The sequence below is a fragment of the Xiphophorus maculatus genome, chromosome 19 (genome assembly GCF_002775205.1).
Source record: "Xiphophorus maculatus strain JP 163 A chromosome 19, X_maculatus-5.0-male, whole genome shotgun sequence".
NCBI lineage: Eukaryota > Metazoa > Chordata > Actinopteri > Cyprinodontiformes > Poeciliidae > Xiphophorus > Xiphophorus maculatus.
This window is the reverse complement of record NC_036461.1, coordinates 8,763,208-8,783,460: the sequence shown is the minus strand read 5'-3', so window position 1 is coordinate 8,783,460 and position 20,253 is coordinate 8,763,208. Positions and strand designations below refer to the sequence as shown.

Here is a 20,253-nt window from a genome sequence, read left to right as displayed (position 1 = left end):
TAAACTCTATGTATTGAATTGGCTCCATGCCTTTTCCTTTTTTTTGCAGATTTTTGACATATCGTGGGATCTGTATCAGCCAAACAAGCTCGTAAGCTGTGGTGTCAAACATATCAAGGTAAAGCTATTTTAATTTATTTCACAAGCAGCTAATCACAGTCTGAAATATGCTGAGGCTGTGCCTGATTTGCTGGAAAGAAAAGCGATTTTCAGAAAGCTTAAGAAAGAAACTGTCCGTAAAGCTTTGTTTCTGCCCTGCTTGTTCAGCTTTATCTCTCTAACAATATCAAACATTCCTAAAATAGGTCTATGCAAATCCATACCCATGGTTATTAGACACTTTATATAAGTGGGACAGGCAATGACTCAGAGTCTCTTCCCTCAAATTTGTAGTAATCTGCACTGCAGAGGAAGAATGCTCTTTCATGGGGACCATGACACTGCCACTCAGCCCCTTCAGTTCTCTCCATTCAGCTTTTGAAAACCCTCCACTGCACAGATGTGCCCACTTCCCTTCCCAGCCCAATCTCTATCACTTCTCTTTGAACAAAAATGGTGCACATAAATCTTCAATGAGCTAATGCAGAGCGTCTTCTCCAAGTCCTCCCTAGGGATATGGGTTTGTGCTCCCAGCCGTGGAGGCTTTATTTTCCAAAACACTGGGAAAAAAAATGAATTGTGCTTGGATTGGAAATGCACCCCCTGGCCCTCCAAGGCAAAACAGTGCAGCGTGATTAAATGGGTTTGATTCAGCTAGGCCAGACAACTGTACTTATGTCTCACTGGTGACTCCCTTATCACGATCCAGCTTGACTGGCCTCTCCTCTCATAGTAACCCTCCCCACATCCCCAGAAAGTTTTCTTCCACTGCCATGACACAGAAATCCCCTCCAGTAGTTGCACTCCACCCCCATTCCCTGCTGAATCCTACAGCTCATACCCTCCTTCTCTCCTCCCCTCCATTTCCCCCCTTCTGGTTTTCTGATGCCAAGGCAATCCAACAATTGTCCCACATAATTCCCCAGGCTTCACCCTGTGGACCATGTGACATCTGCTCCCCTGTCCTGTGCTCGCTCAGCGATTATAGCACTCAGAGCATGCAGAAGATTTAGACCCGGTAATCCACTCACTATGGAGCTGAGGAAAACACAACCTCGTTGGCGAGGACAGTCAAACCTTTGTAGCTGTTTGTATTCAGATTTGTTCAGGATAACTAAGTCAGATCATTATCGTCCTACTGATTGATTATTTAGGGACCGTTACCAGGATTGTTTTTCTTCAGATACTCAGTTTTTTTTACAGGTTAGGTTAAGTAATATCTCTAAACTGCTTTTAGGTATGTGTGCATGCATGTTGTTTTTGCCCTGTGTCTGACAACATATTGGCTGCTAGAGACGTGCACTAGTCTTCCTGCAACCAAAACATTTAGGAAGTTATCTAGACCAGTGAAGTCATTTTAAATGAATAATATTTAGAGATGTAGCCATCAATTGGGTAGAGATCAAAATTGATTAGCTTTCCTTTAAAGGGAACCTATTATGCTAAATATACATTTTGCACATTTTTGCATTCTCGAAACTGCCCAAATACTTAGAATAAAAACACCCAGCCATTTTGCTGGCAACAAGTTAATGTTTTTTGGTGTCTGGAAAATCGTTTCAAACATCGTTTCAAACATTCGTTTCAAACATCACAAATCAGCAGGCACTGCACCTCACCTAGTAACCCCATTGAAGCACAGCCTGCTACCTAACAACCCCAGCCAAGCCAAGCCCATCACCTAGTAACCCAAGCAGAACTCCAGCACCTTTGGTTAACTGGTCTTACTGGTGTATCCACTGTACAATGGCTGCTTAAAAAGACAACTGTTTTGTTATTGACTTATCATTCAAAAACCACTTGCAGTCTTGTTGGTTGTGCAGGAGGCTCTACTTCTGCTTTTCAATCAAACGTGATTGTTGATCAGCAGGTAATATGATTTTTTTTTAGCTTAAATATCACAATCATATAAAGGTTAGAGATATGCTTGCACCCAGAGTCATATTTCTTACTTTATGTGATTGCTCTGTTGTCGGCAGATTATGCATCCACACGGCTTAAGATAGTAAATTTATATCAGCAATAATAGGACGTGTCAATGCAAGTATTTCCTTGCCTATTTAATGTAATTTCCAAATTCAATTTCTGCTATCAAGATATAACAAAGATTTGAAACATTGTAGCTTAAAAACTGTTAAGATTTATTTAATTGTTCTTTATTTACCTCTTCAGTGAGATACATTTAGTCTAACTACTGTTTTTTCTCTCTGTACGGAGTCACATGATGTCCCCTGTCAGTCAGCTGGCTGCAACTGTTGGTTTGGAAATAAACTTTGTCAACTCAATGCAACAAGGTTCACAGTTGATATTTCATTTGTGGTGTGCAAAAGTACGCTATGTTCTCCAGTGAATTTAAATTGAATGATGTAGTAGTTTCCAGTCTGTGCAACTACAATATATAAGCAGAAAAGATACAGCAGAAAATGCTAAAAACCATATAAATGAATCACCTTTAGGGCGAAAAAACCCCCAACTTCTTTTAACATATGTGTTACCACTTGTATATCGTATTTGTTATGTTCTTCTGCCCTGAGATCCATCACAAACCCTCTTGGCGTCCGGTCTTCCTTTAGTAATTTGGGACAGTGGGGATTAGCTGGTTCCTGTGTCTCGCTGCCTTATCAGCTGTATGCAGGGAGGACTGTGCAGGCACACTTCTTCCATCCCCACTGCTTCCATGAACACCACAAACCAGCTCATGACACACTTTCATCTGCATCTCCATCCTCCCTGGTAACGCACACAGATATAATCCTCCCTCCTTGACCTTCAGCAAAGAAATCTTGCTAATATGACATATTTATTAAAATCTTTCAGAGGATCTGTGGATGCCTCATGTCTTGTTAAGGCATGCACCAGGCTTTGGATGTTTAATGGCAGGGCTGGATTTAAGCCTGTGATGCTTGTCTCTGATTATCGATCCCCCCTGTTAGCGCTCAGCAGCTTTATCAGTCAAGACAACAGGTGTTAGTGAGGGCGTGATGGCCTGTTGCTGTCATGGAGCTCATTTGTTTTCTTTTCATTACCACTTTCAAGTCAATGCAGGACCTCTCTGCTGTAAAACAAACTACTGAATTAGAGAGGAATAAAATAAAGCTGTAATGAACCAACTGTCGCTTTATGTGGAGTAAATATTCCTCCAGGTAGACCGGGGAAAAGGCTGTCAGAGGAGTGATGAGTGTGGCGCGGTTTAACATGCCGGTGTCTACGGTTCAGTATTCGAGACGCCTTCCCTCAGCTTCATCCCTGTGATCTCATCTCTATGCAGACAGGGTGTCTCTCTTTCGTTCTTTCCTCCTGCGTTGGATGGATTTAGCCTTCAGATGAGGTCGTGTGCACGCATCCCAATGATGCCGTTCATAAATAATGAGCCTGCGTGAACGTGCCTGTGTCTGTGCATGCTGATCAGGTGGTTGCAGAACTGACCCTCCACTGCTTCTCGCCTGAGTTCTCTCACATGGAGAGGAAGGGGATGTTTTAATTGAATTAAACTTTGCTGTCTTTATGGTCCCTGTGTGTTGTTTATACTGTGGATTTAAAATACCTGGCCAACCCTGTTAAAATACCAGACTTTATGATGTATTAAATAATTTCTGAACTATTTTCACCTTTGATGTGACTTAAACCCTGAACAACTTATAGTCTTTCACAGGGAATTGTAAATAGCAGTTTCAGTTGAATTATACAGGATAAGTGTCTCATAAAAGGAGGGAAAAGTTTTTAAAATATATAACTGTCTAACTAGGCATTTGAACAGTTTTATAGACATTTTATATCCACTGCATTTGAGCAAAAACACACATGACCTTGTGGCACTCTGTTGTTTCCAAATACTGCATAATTGACAATTTGCCCATTCAGGGCTGGATTAGACAGGAGGATTATTAGCCACAAAGCTGGTTCACAGTCTCATCTTTTTTTCTTTTTTTTTTTTTTTTTTTACAGTTTTGGAGTTTATGCGGTAATGCCCTCACACCCAAACGTGGCGTTTTTGGCAAAACGGGGGATCTCCAGACCATCCTCTGCCTTGCCTGCGCCAAAGACGAAGTCACGTATTCTGGGGCCCTGAATGGGGACATTTACTTGTGGAAAGGCATCAACCTGATGAGGACAATTCAAGGAGCTCATGGGGTATGTTCTCACTATTTTGCAAAAAAAATAAATAAAAAATACTTTTACATAAATGCTGCAACATACATGTAAAGATGGAATTGGACATGCATGTTTGCTTCATTTGATTCTGCTCAGAAGAGAAGGATCAGCGTTTTGCTCCACAGGATTAAATGATATCTGTGGGATCAACAGCTGGGTGAGGGGGGCAGCCGAATGGGGGATGGGATAATAACTACAGTACATCAGCTTTTTTTATTCCTAAACTTCTTACTAGAGCTTCAGGAAGAGGCCTGCTTATGCATAGAGTATTTGTAAGACAGAAAAAGGCCCTCAGTAGTAGTAAGAGTAAATTCTCCTGCTCCTAAGTCTTTTTATGAGATCACAGTTGCATGTTTGCAGTTGCTAAAGCCTTGTTTAATAAATTACTGGCTGTAGCTGGGACTGGTTGTATCGTCCCCTGTTTTCGCTGTGCAGATCCTCACTGACAGCCTGTCATTTTTCTTCCCCAGTCAGGGATTTTCAGCATGAATGCCTGCGAGGAAGGCTTCGCTACAGGGGGACGGGACGGCAGCGTCCGGTTATGGGATCTCAACTTCAAGCCAATTACTGTCATCGATCTCAGGGAAACAGACCAGGGATATAAAGGTGATGTCAAACTTCCTACCTGTTTTTCCTTTAATGAGGGTACAGGAGAGCAACAAGGCAAGCTGTGTTCTCCGAGGTGCCGAGATAATCCTATAATCTAATTTCTCCAAATTTCTGTTTGGTTTACTAACATTATCCTTCTTGTTTTCTGTTTCCTCTATCTTCTTTACTTGTAATCTTGGACGTAACAGTAGCTAGAGGTGAAAATAGCCGAGGTGGGTAACATTACTGAGGGCGGAGATTAATTCCCATTTCAGTCTGTTTGTAGCAGTCCCCATTGTTTCTCAGCTCTTTCTATTGTCGTTAGCAAGTCTTTTGCTGTTTTTGCAATATGAACAGTTTCCATCTTCATTCAATGTCTTGTGGAAAAGGTGAAGTGTTAAATAGAAAAAAATCACTATATTATACAATTATTCACTCTTGTTTCAATAATTTTATTGTGCTAGATAGATTAAATCAAACCTAAGTTAAACTTAGCTCTAGCACTGCCTTGCAAAAGTGTTTATAACTCTTGAACTTCTTCAACTTTTATATGTTACACCATACAAACATTTCTTTTATTTACTTCACATTTCAAAACATAAATGCTTTAGCATTTTTGACCAAAGTTATTAAGAGGTGCATGTGACTCTGGAGCTGCAGGTTGCAGATCCTTAGTCTATCATTCCAATAAAACGAAGTTGTGAAGAATTGAGGTTTCAACATGACAAAATAAAGAAAGTTTAAAGGGATACAAATATATTTGCAAGGCAACATTAGTTCCTGGCCCACTTTTTTCTGTACATAAAATCCAACCTTAAGGCTGAAATAAAAATAAAAAAATTATTGCAGGACTTGATGTTCTTTTTCTTCTCAGTATGGTTCTGATCATGTGTTTAAGGTTTTGTCGTATTGACTGCATGATAGGTAATGCTCAAAGACATTTGCACAGCATTGTATGTGAGCAGCACATGCATCATGCATCTGACTGTAGCTGTACTACCCAGATTCAGTTACAGACTGGCTTGACAACATAATGTCATCACCCTGTACAAATCTCCGTCCTAGCCTGCAGATGGCTATTATCACCTCCTGTCTTTAAAGCGGCTTTTGTGAGTCTTACAATGACTGTAAAAGCAGCAAATGTGTGTCTCCTCCCATGCTTGCGTGCTTGATGTTTGTTCTGTTTTCACAGTTTTCCTGAACTGCTGTGTGTGTGTGTTTTGGATAGGGCTGTCTGTGCGCAGCGTGTGCTGGCGTGGAGATCATATCCTGGTGGGGACGCAGGACAGTGAAATCTTCGAAGTGGTGGTTCACGACCGCAACAAGCCCTTTCTCATCATGCAGGGTCACTGTGAGGGCGAGCTGTGGGCGCTGGCCGTGCACCCAACCAAGCCTCTGGCCATGACAGGAAGTGATGACCGTTCAGTCAGGTGATTCCTACTCTTCATTTCCTCATATTTCCTCAGAGTCTTTGATTGAGACTCTGAGGATTTTTGATGAGTTCATTTGAATCTGGCAACTTTTTTACTACATTGTAGTTTATTTAAAGACAATTTTGTTGCTTGTTAAGATTAATTTAGGCATCAAAAGTTACATTTAGGAAACTAGTAAAGAGCTATTTTTATGCTAGACTTTCAGTCAAATCAAGTCAAGTTTAAATGTATTGCACATTCTTAGCAACAAAACAGTTCAAATTGCTTTACACCATAAAAACATAATGCATTAACCAATTATGAAACAAGCAATAAACATGGCAGTTAGTCAAAAACCATCATTAAGCAAACATACATCAAATATATAGATTAATGTTCCAGTTACTAGGAATCAAAGGCAACTCTAAACAGGATTTAGCAATGATTTAAAGAAACTCTGTTTACTTGCTCACTTTAGATTTTTTGTTGATAATTGACTGTCACAGTTTCTGCTTTCCCCCCATTTCCTTTACTGGAAATGTGGAAAAACATCTAAAGAGCCACATGTAGCTGTAGACCTGCAGGTTGCATCATAAAAACAGAATTATGGCAAAGATAACACAGTTTCACTAATAGAAACCGCATGTCAGCAAGTCTGCCCCATTAGGCTGATACTGCAGACAAGGATTAGGGCCACTGGGGAAAATAATTTAATCTCACAATTCTTAGATTAAAATCAATAATTTCTGATTAAAGTCAAAATTCTGACTAATCTTTTTCTTTAATCTACTAAATTTACAGTAACAAAGTATTTTAACTAAAAACATAACGTAACAAAGAGTAACGCAGTACAATATTATTACTCCTCTATATGGTTCCTGCTGATTGTGCTGCAGGTTTCTCTTCTGTTCTCACTCTTTTCTGTATCTGAAGGATATGGAGCCTCATAGATCATGCATTGATTGCTCGATGTAACATGGAGGAGCCAATCCGCTGTGCAGCCGTGAGCACTGATGGTATACACCTGGCTCTGGGAATGAAGGATGGCTCGTTCACCGTTCTTCGAGTCAGGTTAGTCATACAATCAAAAAAACAAATCATAAATTACCTTTCTAAATACCCAGTAAATACACAGCTGTGGTATTTTTTTAATGTAAGCTCTTTATCCACTTTTTTTAGGGATATGACAGAAGTGGTCCACGTCAAGGACCGGAAGGAGGCTATTCATGAACTGAAGTACTCCCCCGATGGGGCCCACTTGGCTGTCGGCTCTAATGAGAACACTGTGGACATCTATGGGGTGGTGCAGAGGTACAAGAAAGTAGGCGAGTGCATCGGTTCAAACAGTTTCATCACACACATGGACTGGTCCACAGACAGCAAATACCTGCAGACAAATGATGGCAGTGGCAGACGGCTCTTCTACAGGATGCCAAGTAAGTACACAATCATGACCTGCTCTGTTTCTAAGATTTGACACTTAAGTAGCTGTTTTTGTGAGATAAACTCTCTTGTGTTGAGGTGGGAAAGAGGTGACCAACAGGGAGGAGCTGAAGCTGGTGCAGTGGGCTTCCTGGACGTGTGTGTTGGGCCCTGAGGTTAATGGGATATGGCCCAAATACTCAGATATCAACGACATCAACTCTGTCGACGCCAACTTTAACAACCAAGTTCTGGTAACTGCAGATGACTATGGACTAGTCAAACTGATGCGATACCCTTGCATAAGAAAGGGTAAGAAATATATGTATGCTTTAATATTTATATTTTCAAAGTGTCATACGCCGTTAACTCATCTGTGTTCTCTGGATTTTAGGAGCAAAATTCAAAAAGTATTTAGGTCACTCAGCCCATATAACCAATGTTAGATGGTCACATGACTACCAGTGGGTCATAACGATCGGCGGTGCGGATCACTCGGTGTTCCAGTGGAAGTTTATTCCTGAAAGAAAGTCGAAAGAAGCTCTTCATATTGCACCACAAGGTGAGATTTGGCTCCCACCACGTTTAGTGAGGAGACAAATTCTTAAGTATGTTTTGTCTGGTTTCTAAGTACAAATATCTTAGTGCACTTGAAATAAGAGAAAAGTTACTTACAAGCAACTTTTCAGCAACATATAGTAGCTGGTTTAAGTCAATAATTTCTTAATATTTATTTTAAAAAGTGCTTGTTCCACTGGCAAATTATTTCACTTATAACAAAACATTTTTCCCACGTTAATAAGTCAAATAATCTGCAAGTGGAACTAGTAGTTTTTAATAAATATTAAGGAATTATTGACTTAAAACAATCTCCTATATCTTGCTGAAAAGTTACTTGTAAGTTGCTTTTGTCTTATTTCAAGTATACAAATAATTGCATTAGAAACTAAGCCAAAAATACTTGAAAAGATTTTGTGATTTTGCAGTGTGGATGACATACATTAATATAGTTTAATGTAAGTAAATAAAACAGTTAGAATTTTGACTGAAGGATGTATTCTTCTTTATAATAAAACAAAAGTAGAGAAAATTATTATGGTCAGAATAAATATAAAGAATAAAGGAAATAAAATAAAACATATATACAAATGTTAGAAATAAAGAACTTTATTACCTAAAAAGCCTTTTCTGGTTGTGGTTCACCATTAATCTTCTCCCACCAGCCTCCTGATCTTCATGTGTTAACCTATCAGAGAGATTTCTCCTCACAGCTTTTTTTATTTTTATCAAACTATCACTTCTTTAAAGCCCAAGAAAGGAATGTCCGGCACATTAATTAAAACAAATCCAATAAAAGTGAATGGAGCTTGGAAAGTATAATTGCTTTGTCATTCTCCAGTCATATTTTTCCTCAAAGCAGAGTGCAGCTGTGCTCTCTGAAATTACTGCACATTCTAACTGCCTTTCCTTTTAATTTTCCTAATGGATCTTGTGAGTGGTCGCCCTGAGCTGCCAGCTCTGCTTATTGCCCCGCTTTGGCATGGCTTCTCGTTGCTGCATCGGCGTTTTTATACATTTTGCCTGCAGCATTGTCACCATGGAGCATGACAGCTTAATAAATAGGAGACGTCGTAGTGTTATCACATGATCGGTCTGCACTGTCAGGGAAACTGGCTGTTGTTTGTATAGGGGGATTCGTCTGATGAAGGGGCAAGTGACGGTTTTCTTTTATTCTCTGGAAGCTTTTATGTAAACTTGTTTTCTGCCTGCAGAGACCTTGGCAGACTCTAACAGCGAAGAATCCGACTCTGATCAGTCAGATGTGCCTGAAATGGATTCAGAAATTGAGCAGGAGACACAGCTCACGTATCGGCGACAGGTTTGTTGCAAGTTTTAACACAAACTGCCGAATCACATCCATTTTATAAGCAGCTTATACAAGTTTATTTTAAATGCATCCAGGTTTATAAAGAAGATCTACCTCAGCTCAAAGAGCAGTGCAAAGAGAAACATCGAGCAACAGCAATGAAGAAGAGAGAACGAGCGCCAGGGAACGGGATCAAGCTGCACTTTATCCATGGGTATGATTGAAGAGAGCTGATTTTATTACTTCCAGCTATGCCAGTTGTCTTTTCCCCAAAATATCACTTCTTACATTGCAGCTACAGGGGCTACGACTGCAGAAGCAACCTGTTCTACACCCAGACAGGGGAGATTGTCTACCATGTAGCTGCTGTTGGAGTTGTGTACAACAGGCAACAAAACACTCAACGATTCTACATGGGCCATGATGATGATATCCTTTGTCTAGCTATCCACCCCCTGAAGGACTATGTAGCAACTGGCCAGGTAAATTCTAAAAGTCAAGGTTTTTTTAGTCAAAAAAACAAACATTAAAGCACATTCAGATCAATTTATTCCAGTCTAATCAAAAATGTTGATTTGTACTGATTCTGGGGTTTGTTTCTCCAGGTTGGCAGAGATTCCTCTGTCCATGTTTGGGATACAGAAACTCTAAAACCCATGTCTGTGTTGAAGGGTTTTCACCAGCTTGGAGTGTGTGCTCTCGACTTCTCAGGTAATGACTGACCATTCAAGATGGAATATATACAATACCTTGCAAAAGTATTAGTACCTCTTTGAATGTTTTTGAAATTTTCCATGTCAAACTTGCATGGAATCTGTTTTAAATACATAATTCCGTAATATTAATTTTAAAAAGTACCTGTTCCACTGGCAGATTACTTCACTTATAACATGGGAAACATGTCTTGTTATAAGCGAAAAAAAATCTTCCAGTGAAACTAGTATTTTTTTAATCAATGTTAAGAAATTGTTAACTAAAAACAAGCTTATATTTCTTGTTGAATAGTTACTTGTAAGTTAGTTCTGTCTTATTTCCGGTAAACTAAAATATTTGTTCTAGAAACTAGACAAAAATGCTTGATAAGATTTTGTCTATTCACATTCTTTCACAAGGTACAGAGAACTTGTAAAGAATGAATTTAATTATTTCGCAAGGCAACCAATTTAGAAACAACAGTAAAATTCTATTTCTCCCGTCTTCTAGTCACAGTTGTCTTAACAGCTTTCAGGTAGAGCTCCTCATCTCTCTGTCTTTAATTAGGCCCAGATAGACGTGTGGCACAGATCAGTGATCCGCCTGCTGCAGATCTAACTGACTGGGGGGCTTTTATGTTGCTAATAGGAACCAAACTTCAGTGGAGCAAAGTGAGGACTGGCTTTCTTATCGCTAATGTGCTTAATTATTTTTTTCCCCTTCACAGCGGATGGCAAACGTCTGGCCTCGGTCGGCCTGGACGACAATCACACCATTGTGCTGTGGGACTGGAGGAAAGGCGAGAAGCTCTCTGCCATGAGGTTAGTTTAAAGCAGTTAAATCATACGTTTGTCCCTGTGGCCTGGTGCTTCGAAGATTTGACCAACCTCACTGTTAATTCAGCAGAGTGCGACTTACTTAAATATGGACATTTATGGATGAGAGTTAAATTGGAGCCACTTTTCAGCTGAAAGCTGATTAAAATGAGAAGCGGATAGAAAGGGAATTACTTTCTATGTTACGGGCTCCTCAAGAGCAACTCTAAACCCTGCTGAATGGTTACTGAGTTTGCTAAAGGATATTTGCTTTACATCCATAATTAAAAGGAACTTGAAGTAAGGAATCAGTCAAATCTTCTCTTTGCTAAGAGATAAACTACAGAAAAATATGTTGTTTTGTAAAATGGTTCAGAAAAAGAAATAATTTGAAAATGAATCACCTCTAAACAGATTTCTCCTTTTTGCTTTTTTGTCACACTATATTTCAGAGCATCAAAAATGTTGAGTATAATAATATTAGTAATTATATAATGTCGTTTTCAAATCATGGCTAATCAACATCTGAACTTAAATGCGGTGTTGTGAACGGGCCTTTCATGATTGAAATCTGGCTGAATTAAAACAACTCTGCAAAGAACATAGGGGCAAAATTCCTCCAGAATAATGTACAAACCTCATGCTTAATGGCAGCTGTTTCTATGAAGTGAAGCACAACCAGTTACTAGGTATCAAGTTTTCTTGGATAGCCATTTGTTTCCTTAATAAATGAAATCACTGTTTTGAAACTACGTTGTATTTACTCAGATTAACTTTGTCTGATATTAAATGTGTTTGATGGTCAAAAACGTTGAAGTGTGAAACAAGAAATATAAACAGTAAATATATCATTAAAAGTTAATGTTTTAACATCAATAATCTGCGACAGAATTGCTTTCTTTTCTAGCAAAGGCACTTGGATTATTTTACAAGCCTTGAATTATGAATTTCCTTATACCCCGACATGTACTATTAGCTCTTTCACCTCAAAAGTTGCAATATCAAGAAGCAACTGGTCGAAAAGGCTGCTAAAACATCTATATAACATAAGTAACCGTTTCACTGTTGCTCAGTCATACGATGAAAATGTTCCCCTCCTGGCTGCTTTAGAGCAAGTGCAGTGCAGATTGCTCCCAAGGCTCTTAATATACCGCAGGGACAGTCTGGAGAAGCATTAATCTCCTTTGCAGACCCTGGTTGTGCAGCGCAGTGAGGTACACAGAGCTGACTTGTCCAGCATCACTGTCTCATCTTTAGCCGGAGAAGGAGGTGGTGGTATGAGCCACAGAGGCTGCAGGGAAAGGCAGATATTCTAAATAAAGTCTAGACTTTAAATTAAAAAAATCAGGCAAACCGCTGAGTTATTTTACTTATAGGTATTGTCTTTTAATTATGTGAATTGTATTTATATTGTAGCTTAAATAAATTAATTTTTTTATCTAAAAAATGTTCAATAGTATCCATGAAAGTTAACATATTTTAATGAAAATTTAAAATTTCTTTCAAACGCCTTCATAATATTTGACATAAATTAAAGACAATTGTTTCATAATCACATTTTCAAATTATGAATCACTGAATATTCCAAACAGCATAAATGTACATAAAACATGCACATAAAATACAGTAACTTGTAAAAATATTCACATCCATTCACATTTGGCAGCGTCATGCTGTGGAGATGCAGAGATGTTAGAGGCTGGAAAAGACTTGAAGTTCAGCTTCCAGTTGAACAACTCAAAGCATAAAGTCAGAGCTCCAATCAAAATGATTCAGATCAAAGTGTATCAACACTAAGAATGACCTAGTCAAAGTCCAGACCAAATTCCAAATATAAACTCTCAAATTTCAATTTGAGAGAACTGAAAACTGATGTTCACAGATGAGCTCCACCTAAGCAGACTGATCCTGATTTTGAGGTATTTTGCAAAGAAAAATTAGCAAATATTTCTGTCTGTAGATCTGCTGAGCTAATTGGTTCTATTATTGCTCCATAAAAGTTAGGACTACTAAGTTTTGACTCACTATATTGTTGTATCACATGAAATACCACTGAAATAACACAAATGTAACTTAATTTAATTGCAACCTGACATATGTTAAATAGGTTCATGGAGAATTAATACTTTCAGAGACGTTGAACAATTGTTGATGCTTTTAAGACAAGTAAGTACACTTAAAATATGTATGCTAGGATATACAATATTGTTTGTGTGTTGTTTTTCAGAGGAAGCAAGGACAAGATATTTGTAGTCAAAATAAATCCCTACCTACCCGACAAGCTCATCACCGCTGGTGTGAAACACATGAAGTTTTGGCATAAAGCCGGTGAGACTTTGCTTTTTTTTTCTTGCCATGTTCACAGAATTAGACTCTAACAAGAAGAAACTCTCTCTTAGCTGTGACACATTTCAAAGCCAGTTCACTGTCTGCCTCTCTTTCAGGTGGTGGTCTAATTGGACGCAAGGGGAACATGGGGAAGACGGAGACAATGATGTGCGCTGTGTATGGCTGGTCAGAGGAGATGGTGTTTTCAGGCACATGCACAGGAGACATTTGCATCTGGAGAGACATGTTCCTGATGAAGACAGTCAAAGCCCACGATGGCCCTGTTTTTAGCATGCATGCTCTGGAAAAAGTGAGTTACAGAGCCAAAGGAAAGGATTTTATTTTCTTCTGACTTTATGTTAATTTTGGGTTTAGCTTTCTATTTTTATTGTGTGTAGAGCTTTCTAACGTATGCTCTGGCAGTGGCATGTGAAAACAGACTGGTAGTATTACAGCTGTGACACTTTTTCCCCTTCAGGGCTTTGTGACTGGTGGAAAGGATGGTATTGTAGCTCTGTGGGATGACACTTTTGAGAGATGCCTGAAGACCTACGCTATAAAGAGAGCTGTCCTAGCTCCAGGCTCCAAAGGTAAAAAGGTCATCCCGTTCTCAATTACCCTCCTCTGTCCTTGGATCATTCACCCTCTCCATTTACAGAATTCAGCTAATTTATGAAAATACATATTATGTAAAATTCACATTTTGCACATTTATACTTCCACTTGGGTTTCAATTGCTTCGAAATCACTTAAAAATCACAAAAAGCAACTACTTAGTTGCTTTTGGTAATAAGATTTTTATCTCCCGATTGTTAAGTCACTTTCTACGGACACTGTGCCATTTCCTAGCCCAGCTCATCACCTAGCAACCCCAGTCACACCCGTTACCTAGCAATCCAAGTGGAGCTCCAGCATGTTTGGTCAGCTGGTTTTACTGCTGTATGAGCTGTATAACGGCTACTGGAAAAGGCAAGTGTTTTGTCCTTACATAAACCACTTGCTGCATTCTTGCTGGTTGTACAGGAAACTCTACTTCTACTTTTCAAAGATGCACAGTTGTATAATTTCACATATGTTTGCAGCCATTTTCACATGCGAGTGTAAACATTGAGTTGGAGTGGTGTGGCCAGCAGCAGCTTATTTAAGTGAAAAGATGCTCTAAAACAGCTCATTCTGAAAGGAGATCAAAGTAGGCTGAACTGACCAGATGTAAATTTCATTATATAACAATGGTTTTGTGCAAAAATGTAATGAGCATGTTATGTGTAGCCCATAGATCTATAGTTAACTGTTGAAGAAGGTATATTAGTTTACCTTTACAAACATTCGAGGTGTTACATATGGTTTTGCTTTAAGACTTTATTATATATATCATTCCCTCTGCAGGGCTTCTGCTGGAGGACAACCCCTCCATACGTGCCATATCTCTCGGCCACGGCCACATCCTGGTTGGGACCAAGAACGGCGAGATCTTGGAGGTGGACAAGAGTGGTCCCATCACTCTCCTTGTCCAGGTGAGAGAACAAAAAAAGCAAAAAAACACCATGCAACATTCGAAAGTATGTCACTCCTTGAACCTTTTCACATTTTATCACATTACAAAGGCAAACGTCAGTGTATTTATTAGGATTTTACAAAACACACCAACAGAATAAAAGTATAAATAAAGGAATGCACAGTTCTTGCATACTAGCTGCAGAGGCAGATGAAAGCTAGAGCGGTCCTGTTTGCAGGTCAGCAAAGACCAGAAAAGTCAGAGATAAAGTTGTTTAAAAGTTTAAAAGCTCCAGGGATCCACAGTACATAAGGAAGAAAATGTTGACAGACAATCATTAGTTGTACCTTCCACAAATCCCCCCAAAATCTAAAATGCTTCTCTTTTAAGCAAGCGTCTGCCTCTGACACAGTGCGAATACCGTGGACTCATCACTTTGTGTTCTGGAGTTCCCTTTAAACCTGTGGAACAAAGGGCTTTGAACATTAGAGTCATTCAGACTGTTGATCATTTTAAAATCTAAAAACCAAAGTCTTCTCTCTGGCTTTTATTTCCAGTGGAGCCGAAGATTTAATCTTTTGCTATATTTTTATCCATCCACCATGAGAGGCAGGGTTCTACAAAGTATTGAACCAAGGTGGCTGAATTACATTTCAGGCCATACTTTTAAAAATGGTGTTAATTATGTATCATTTTCCGTCATCATCAGAGTTTTTGTCCTTCTCTTACCTAAAATCCCCACAAAAACCCCTGAAATTTGTGGTTGAAATGTGACACACGTGAAAAAGTTTAAGAGGGGTGAATAATTTTGTGAGACACTGTTACTGAAGGTTACATCAGACTTTTGATTTTTTAAGTGTTCCGGAAACCAAATGACTAAATATTGTCACTGACAAATAATTTACCTGGGATTTAAAAAGCATGCTTGTGCATTCATCTGTTGTGTGGCTTTCAGGGGGATAATAATGGTGCAAACTAATCTGTAGAGATTCAGAGGCAATAATGCTGATGAATTAGTGCCAATCAATAAAGAAATTGTTAATTTGGTTAATGATCCTGGAGTTTCCTCCCTATCTTCTTGATTGTGGACAAAAAGAACAAATGCTCTCGCCCTGCTGATGCAGATTTCAACAGATGGGATCGATTCATGTGAGACAAGAAACTGAATTTGCTCCTGAATCTGGTCTCTAGGTAACAGGCGAGCTAGTTGAATCAGAATGTAAGTGATAGACCTTGCTGTGAAGACGGTGCAGTAAGTAAAAGGTTATATTGTGTGCTGCAGATCGCTGCTTCTAGTCTTTTAGCACCCTGTTTTCCCTCATCACCAGTTCCTGGATTAAATATTTATCCTCTGGGATGTGTCTGCAGGGTCACATGGAGGGTGAGGTGTGGGGCCTGGCCACTCATCCCCACCTCCCTCTCTGTGCCACGGTCAGCGATGACAAAACCCTGCGCATATGGGACCTCTCGCCCAGCCACTGCATGCTGGCTGTGCGCAAACTCAGGAAAGGTTTGTCACATTTAAAAACACCAAAGGATGAATATATTTTCCTGACAGCAAGTGTGCTGGTTTCAGGGCTTTAACAGACAACCTGTCCTCCACAGGCGGCCGCTGCTGCTGCTTCTCCCCAGATGGGAAAGCCTTAGCGGTGGGCCTGAATGACGGCAGTTTCCTCATTGTGAACGCAGACACCCTGGAGGACCTGGTGTCCTTCCACCACCGCAAGGACATCATCTCCGATATCAGATTCTCTCCAGGTTGGCGGTTCACCTACACATTTCTTTAGTGGGCGAAAAAACTCCTCCTGATGTAAATAGAGCTCTTAAATCCCCTTGCCCTTCAGAGCAGCTGGGTTTACGGCGAGTAGAAGGCTGGGCTGCATATCAGCAGGTATACATGTTTTTCCCCTCCCGCTGTGAGTCAGGGGGGAACAGACCGCTGCAGGCCTGACCCAAATTAATAGCTTTCTATAACAAGGCCAGACAGAGAAGCAGCGAGAGGGGAATGAGAAACAGTGGGGGTTGACAAAGTGAGAGCAAGAAACTAAACTCTCCTTCGTCTGGACACTTAATCTTCAAAGAGATCCTGTTTCTTCACGCAGCATCCATGGATTCCTGACACAGCTGTCAGTTAAAGTCTCACGATACAAAATGGGCTTTTAGTACTGTTAAAATGATAATTATTTTAGTTAAAGCACACGCAGCTGTCTGCCCATGGCTAAAATTTGACAAAGGGTCTAAAATTTCCACTTTAGCATTTCAAGTTACAGTTGTGGTCAGAACAATTTGGGGTTTTAATGATCCATTTGATCTGCTCTTTTTCAAGGCTGAAATAAATATATAACAAGAATGAGGTACATTATAAGTGTCTAAAGATGCAGTATGTAACTTTTTAAAGAATGGTTTTTACATATTTGTTAATACTGCCGTCATGTCGTGATTATGCTATAAGACTGAGAAAAGATCGATCTTCTCTGCCTCCTTCCCGAGCTACTACTGCCATCTGAAGAAGTTCACCGCTCCCAATCAAAAACAACCAATCACAGTCAAGGGGAATTGTCTTACTGCTGTCAATCATCTCATGTACTCGCTGCTAAATGTGCTAACGGCAGAGAAACAAACAGTTTACCCACAGACATCAGTAGCCATGCTAACTAGCCTGAACATTCATGACAGCCTGTGCTAGTTGCAGCATAGCAGAGAGAAAGAAGAGAAGGTGGAGGGGGATGAGCAGCGCCACACAGAGAGGTGATTGACATATCTAAGACCCGCCTTCTGGCTCTGATTGGTTGTTTCTAGATAGCACTGGGAGCTTGATCGTTTTTCACAGATTACATGTCTCATATCATGTTGTCACAACATAATGGCAGTTTCAGCAACAACAAAAAAATTCTTATAAAAGTTACATAGTGCAGCTTTAACTGAGCTCTCTTGTTATGAGCAAGTTTGTCCTTAAAATGAAAAAGTGTCTTGTTAAACCAAGAAAACTTTCTTATAATAATAAAATGAAAACCTACTTACTCAAAATGTGACCTCAGTTCATAAGAAAGTATTTAGGATGTGAAAGAGCAGCTCAGATCCAAAACAGATCAAAGCTGCTTTTTAGGAATGGATAAAGTATGTTAACAATATGCTTCTACAAGGACTCTGACCTCAGCCTTAATAAAAATGTATGAAACCAACCAATTTAAATGAAATCTTACCAATCCTGCCAAGCAGAGAGGTCCAATAAAAACCCAGCCAGAATTATGCCAGTTGCCTGCTGATTGCTACAAAGTGTGTACGATTTCTCTGTGTTTATAAATATAAACTATTATTTTTATTTGAAGAATATGCAAAAATATATTTTCTTGTGGGAAATCTTTGCTAGAATAATTCATAGTTTTATTTTTATTGGCTCAGGAGCCGGGAAGTATCTCGCAGTCGCCTCAGGAGACAGTTTTGTGGATATTTACAATGTAATGAGCAGTAAACGGGTGGGAGTGTGCAAAGGATGCCTCAGTTACATCACCCATCTGGACTGGGACAAAAGAGGTAAACAGGACTCTTAAGGCATTAATGTTTTTGTTGCTTTGCCTCTGAAATAGTTGTGAATAAAATTAAAATCTCTCTGGATTCTCTCATTCACAGGAAAACTCCTCCAGGTCAACACGGCAGCTAAAGAGCAGTTTTTTTTCGAAGCTCCTCGTGGCAAAAGGCAGACCATCCCTGCTTCTGAGGTAAGCAGGGTGGGGGAGAATAGACGCAGGATCAGCCGTGACTGTGGCGCCTCCAGCCCGCGTTTTCCCCTCGGGATCAGACGAGACTAGGCGAAGGGCAGTGAAGCATTAACACGGCCCATTTTTCACCAGTATACTTCTAATTTGGGCCATGGAAGTGGGATAGTGTTTGTGGTCTTGCGTTAATGCGTCGTGACTTTCAGGCACCTTGCGAGGCGCGCAGCGGAGGGGCACAGTTACAAAATAAGTGTCAGAGATGATAGATGCTGTTAGGTCGAGTCTCGGTGGAGAATGACACATCCTTCTTAGGCATCTATCTTCTCCTCACATTCATTACATTAGTCTCCTGTAGATGTGATCAGATGGGGCTGGTGTTTCTGCTCACTACTCAAATAAACAATATATACTTATCAACTCATTATAATATATGTGGTTATATTAGTTTGAAAATACCCAGAGGTGTATAGTGTCCACCAGTTTAGGTGTTGGTATTGTTTATGTAAAGTCAGGTTAATCTAATGAATATTTATTTTATGTAGTGGTGACTGATTTAAAACATCCAAGGAAAAAAGTATTCACACATGTTGGATTTTTTCACATTTTATTACATTGTCACCATAAATCTTCTTTCTGTTTTATTGAAAATTTGTGATAGAACAACACAAAGAAGCACACAATTATATAGAAGACCCAGAAGGAAAATCCTACATATTTTTCACATTTTAAAAAATGAAAATCTGAATGAAAATCAGAAATATTTGGCATGCATTTTTATTCAGCCACCCACAGTTTTCCCCCTGGTTAAATTGTTAGAGTCCATTTGTGTGTAATCTCAGTAAACACATCTGTTCTCTGAAGTATTCAGACTCTGGTTGAATAATTTTTTATCTTGGAATATGAAAACTAATTTTACCCACATCTTCCTTAGAATTTACATTATTAAGCTAACACAGCTTTGTTATTATTATTATCGGCTTGACTCTGGGTGTTGTTTGTCTGACCCTGAATGCTCTTGTTGAAAAGCAGCTTTGGTGAATAAATCTCTACTGACGTGTTTTAGGTGGAGAAAATCGACTGGAGCACGTGGACGTGTGTCCTGGGGCCGTCTCTTGAAGGCGTCTGGCCTGTGATCAGTGAGGTCGCAGAGGTGACCGCTGCCTGCCTTAGCAACGACAGGAGGGTGCTAGCAACAGGCGATGACTTGGGATACATCAAGCTTTTCAGATACCCTGTCAAGGTAAAACACAGTTTATAATTACATTGCCCTCCAAACTTACTGGCACCCTACCTTGCTTCATGGATAATTGTCATGCAATGATTGTTACAGAGCAAAAATCTAATACTAAATACAATCTGGCTAAAAACAAATATACTTTTACATTTAAAATTGTATATAAATTTTTGACAGTGTATTGTCGGATTTTTAATGGAAAATGCTACTTGTAGCAAAATATAGTTGTTGAAAAATAAGATACCTTAAATACACTAATGCTTGAACATATTGATACTTAGTATGGCAGCAGGTAAACCGGGACTGCTATAAAAAAATTCTAATTAATAAACAATATGGGCTGATGCATTTGCTGGAACACTAGACCTTCACTCAATCCAGGATTTCAGCATGTATAGGGTCAGGAAAAGGGCAGCTAACATCACTGCAGAC

At 39.5% G+C, this 20,253-nt stretch overlaps 1 protein-coding gene across 4 annotated transcripts in view; it reads left to right on the top strand.

Annotated features, from left to right (window-relative positions):
• eml5 (echinoderm microtubule associated protein like 5) overlaps positions 1-20,253 on the top strand; it is a 43,706-nt gene that overhangs the window by 12,618 nt on the left and 10,835 nt on the right. For 2 of the 4 annotated variants that reach the window (XM_023353089.1, XM_023353091.1), the window contains exons 4-26: positions 50-118; positions 4,045-4,230; positions 4,722-4,857; positions 5,049-5,072; positions 6,068-6,269; positions 7,185-7,322; positions 7,431-7,687; positions 7,773-7,985; positions 8,068-8,235; positions 9,446-9,552; positions 9,636-9,754; positions 9,836-10,022; positions 10,146-10,251; positions 10,961-11,054; positions 13,276-13,376; positions 13,493-13,686; positions 13,855-13,966; positions 14,763-14,890; positions 16,240-16,381; positions 16,477-16,629; positions 18,274-18,405; positions 18,502-18,590; positions 19,651-19,827. In XM_023353089.1, the coding sequence (XP_023208857.1) occupies positions 50-118; positions 4,045-4,230; positions 4,722-4,857; positions 5,049-5,072; positions 6,068-6,269; positions 7,185-7,322; positions 7,431-7,687; positions 7,773-7,985; positions 8,068-8,235; positions 9,446-9,552; positions 9,636-9,754; positions 9,836-10,022; positions 10,146-10,251; positions 10,961-11,054; positions 13,276-13,376; positions 13,493-13,686; positions 13,855-13,966; positions 14,763-14,890; positions 16,240-16,381; positions 16,477-16,629; positions 18,274-18,405; positions 18,502-18,590; positions 19,651-19,827 (3,234 nt within the window). The remainder of the gene's footprint in view (positions 1-49; positions 119-4,044; positions 4,231-4,721; positions 4,858-5,048; positions 5,073-6,067; positions 6,270-7,184; positions 7,323-7,430; positions 7,688-7,772; positions 7,986-8,067; positions 8,236-9,445; positions 9,553-9,635; positions 9,755-9,835; positions 10,023-10,145; positions 10,252-10,960; positions 11,055-13,275; positions 13,377-13,492; positions 13,687-13,854; positions 13,967-14,762; positions 14,891-16,239; positions 16,382-16,476; positions 16,630-18,273; positions 18,406-18,501; positions 18,591-19,650; positions 19,828-20,253) is intronic. The other 2 variants (XM_023353090.1, XM_005797698.2) reach the window with 2 other exon arrangements.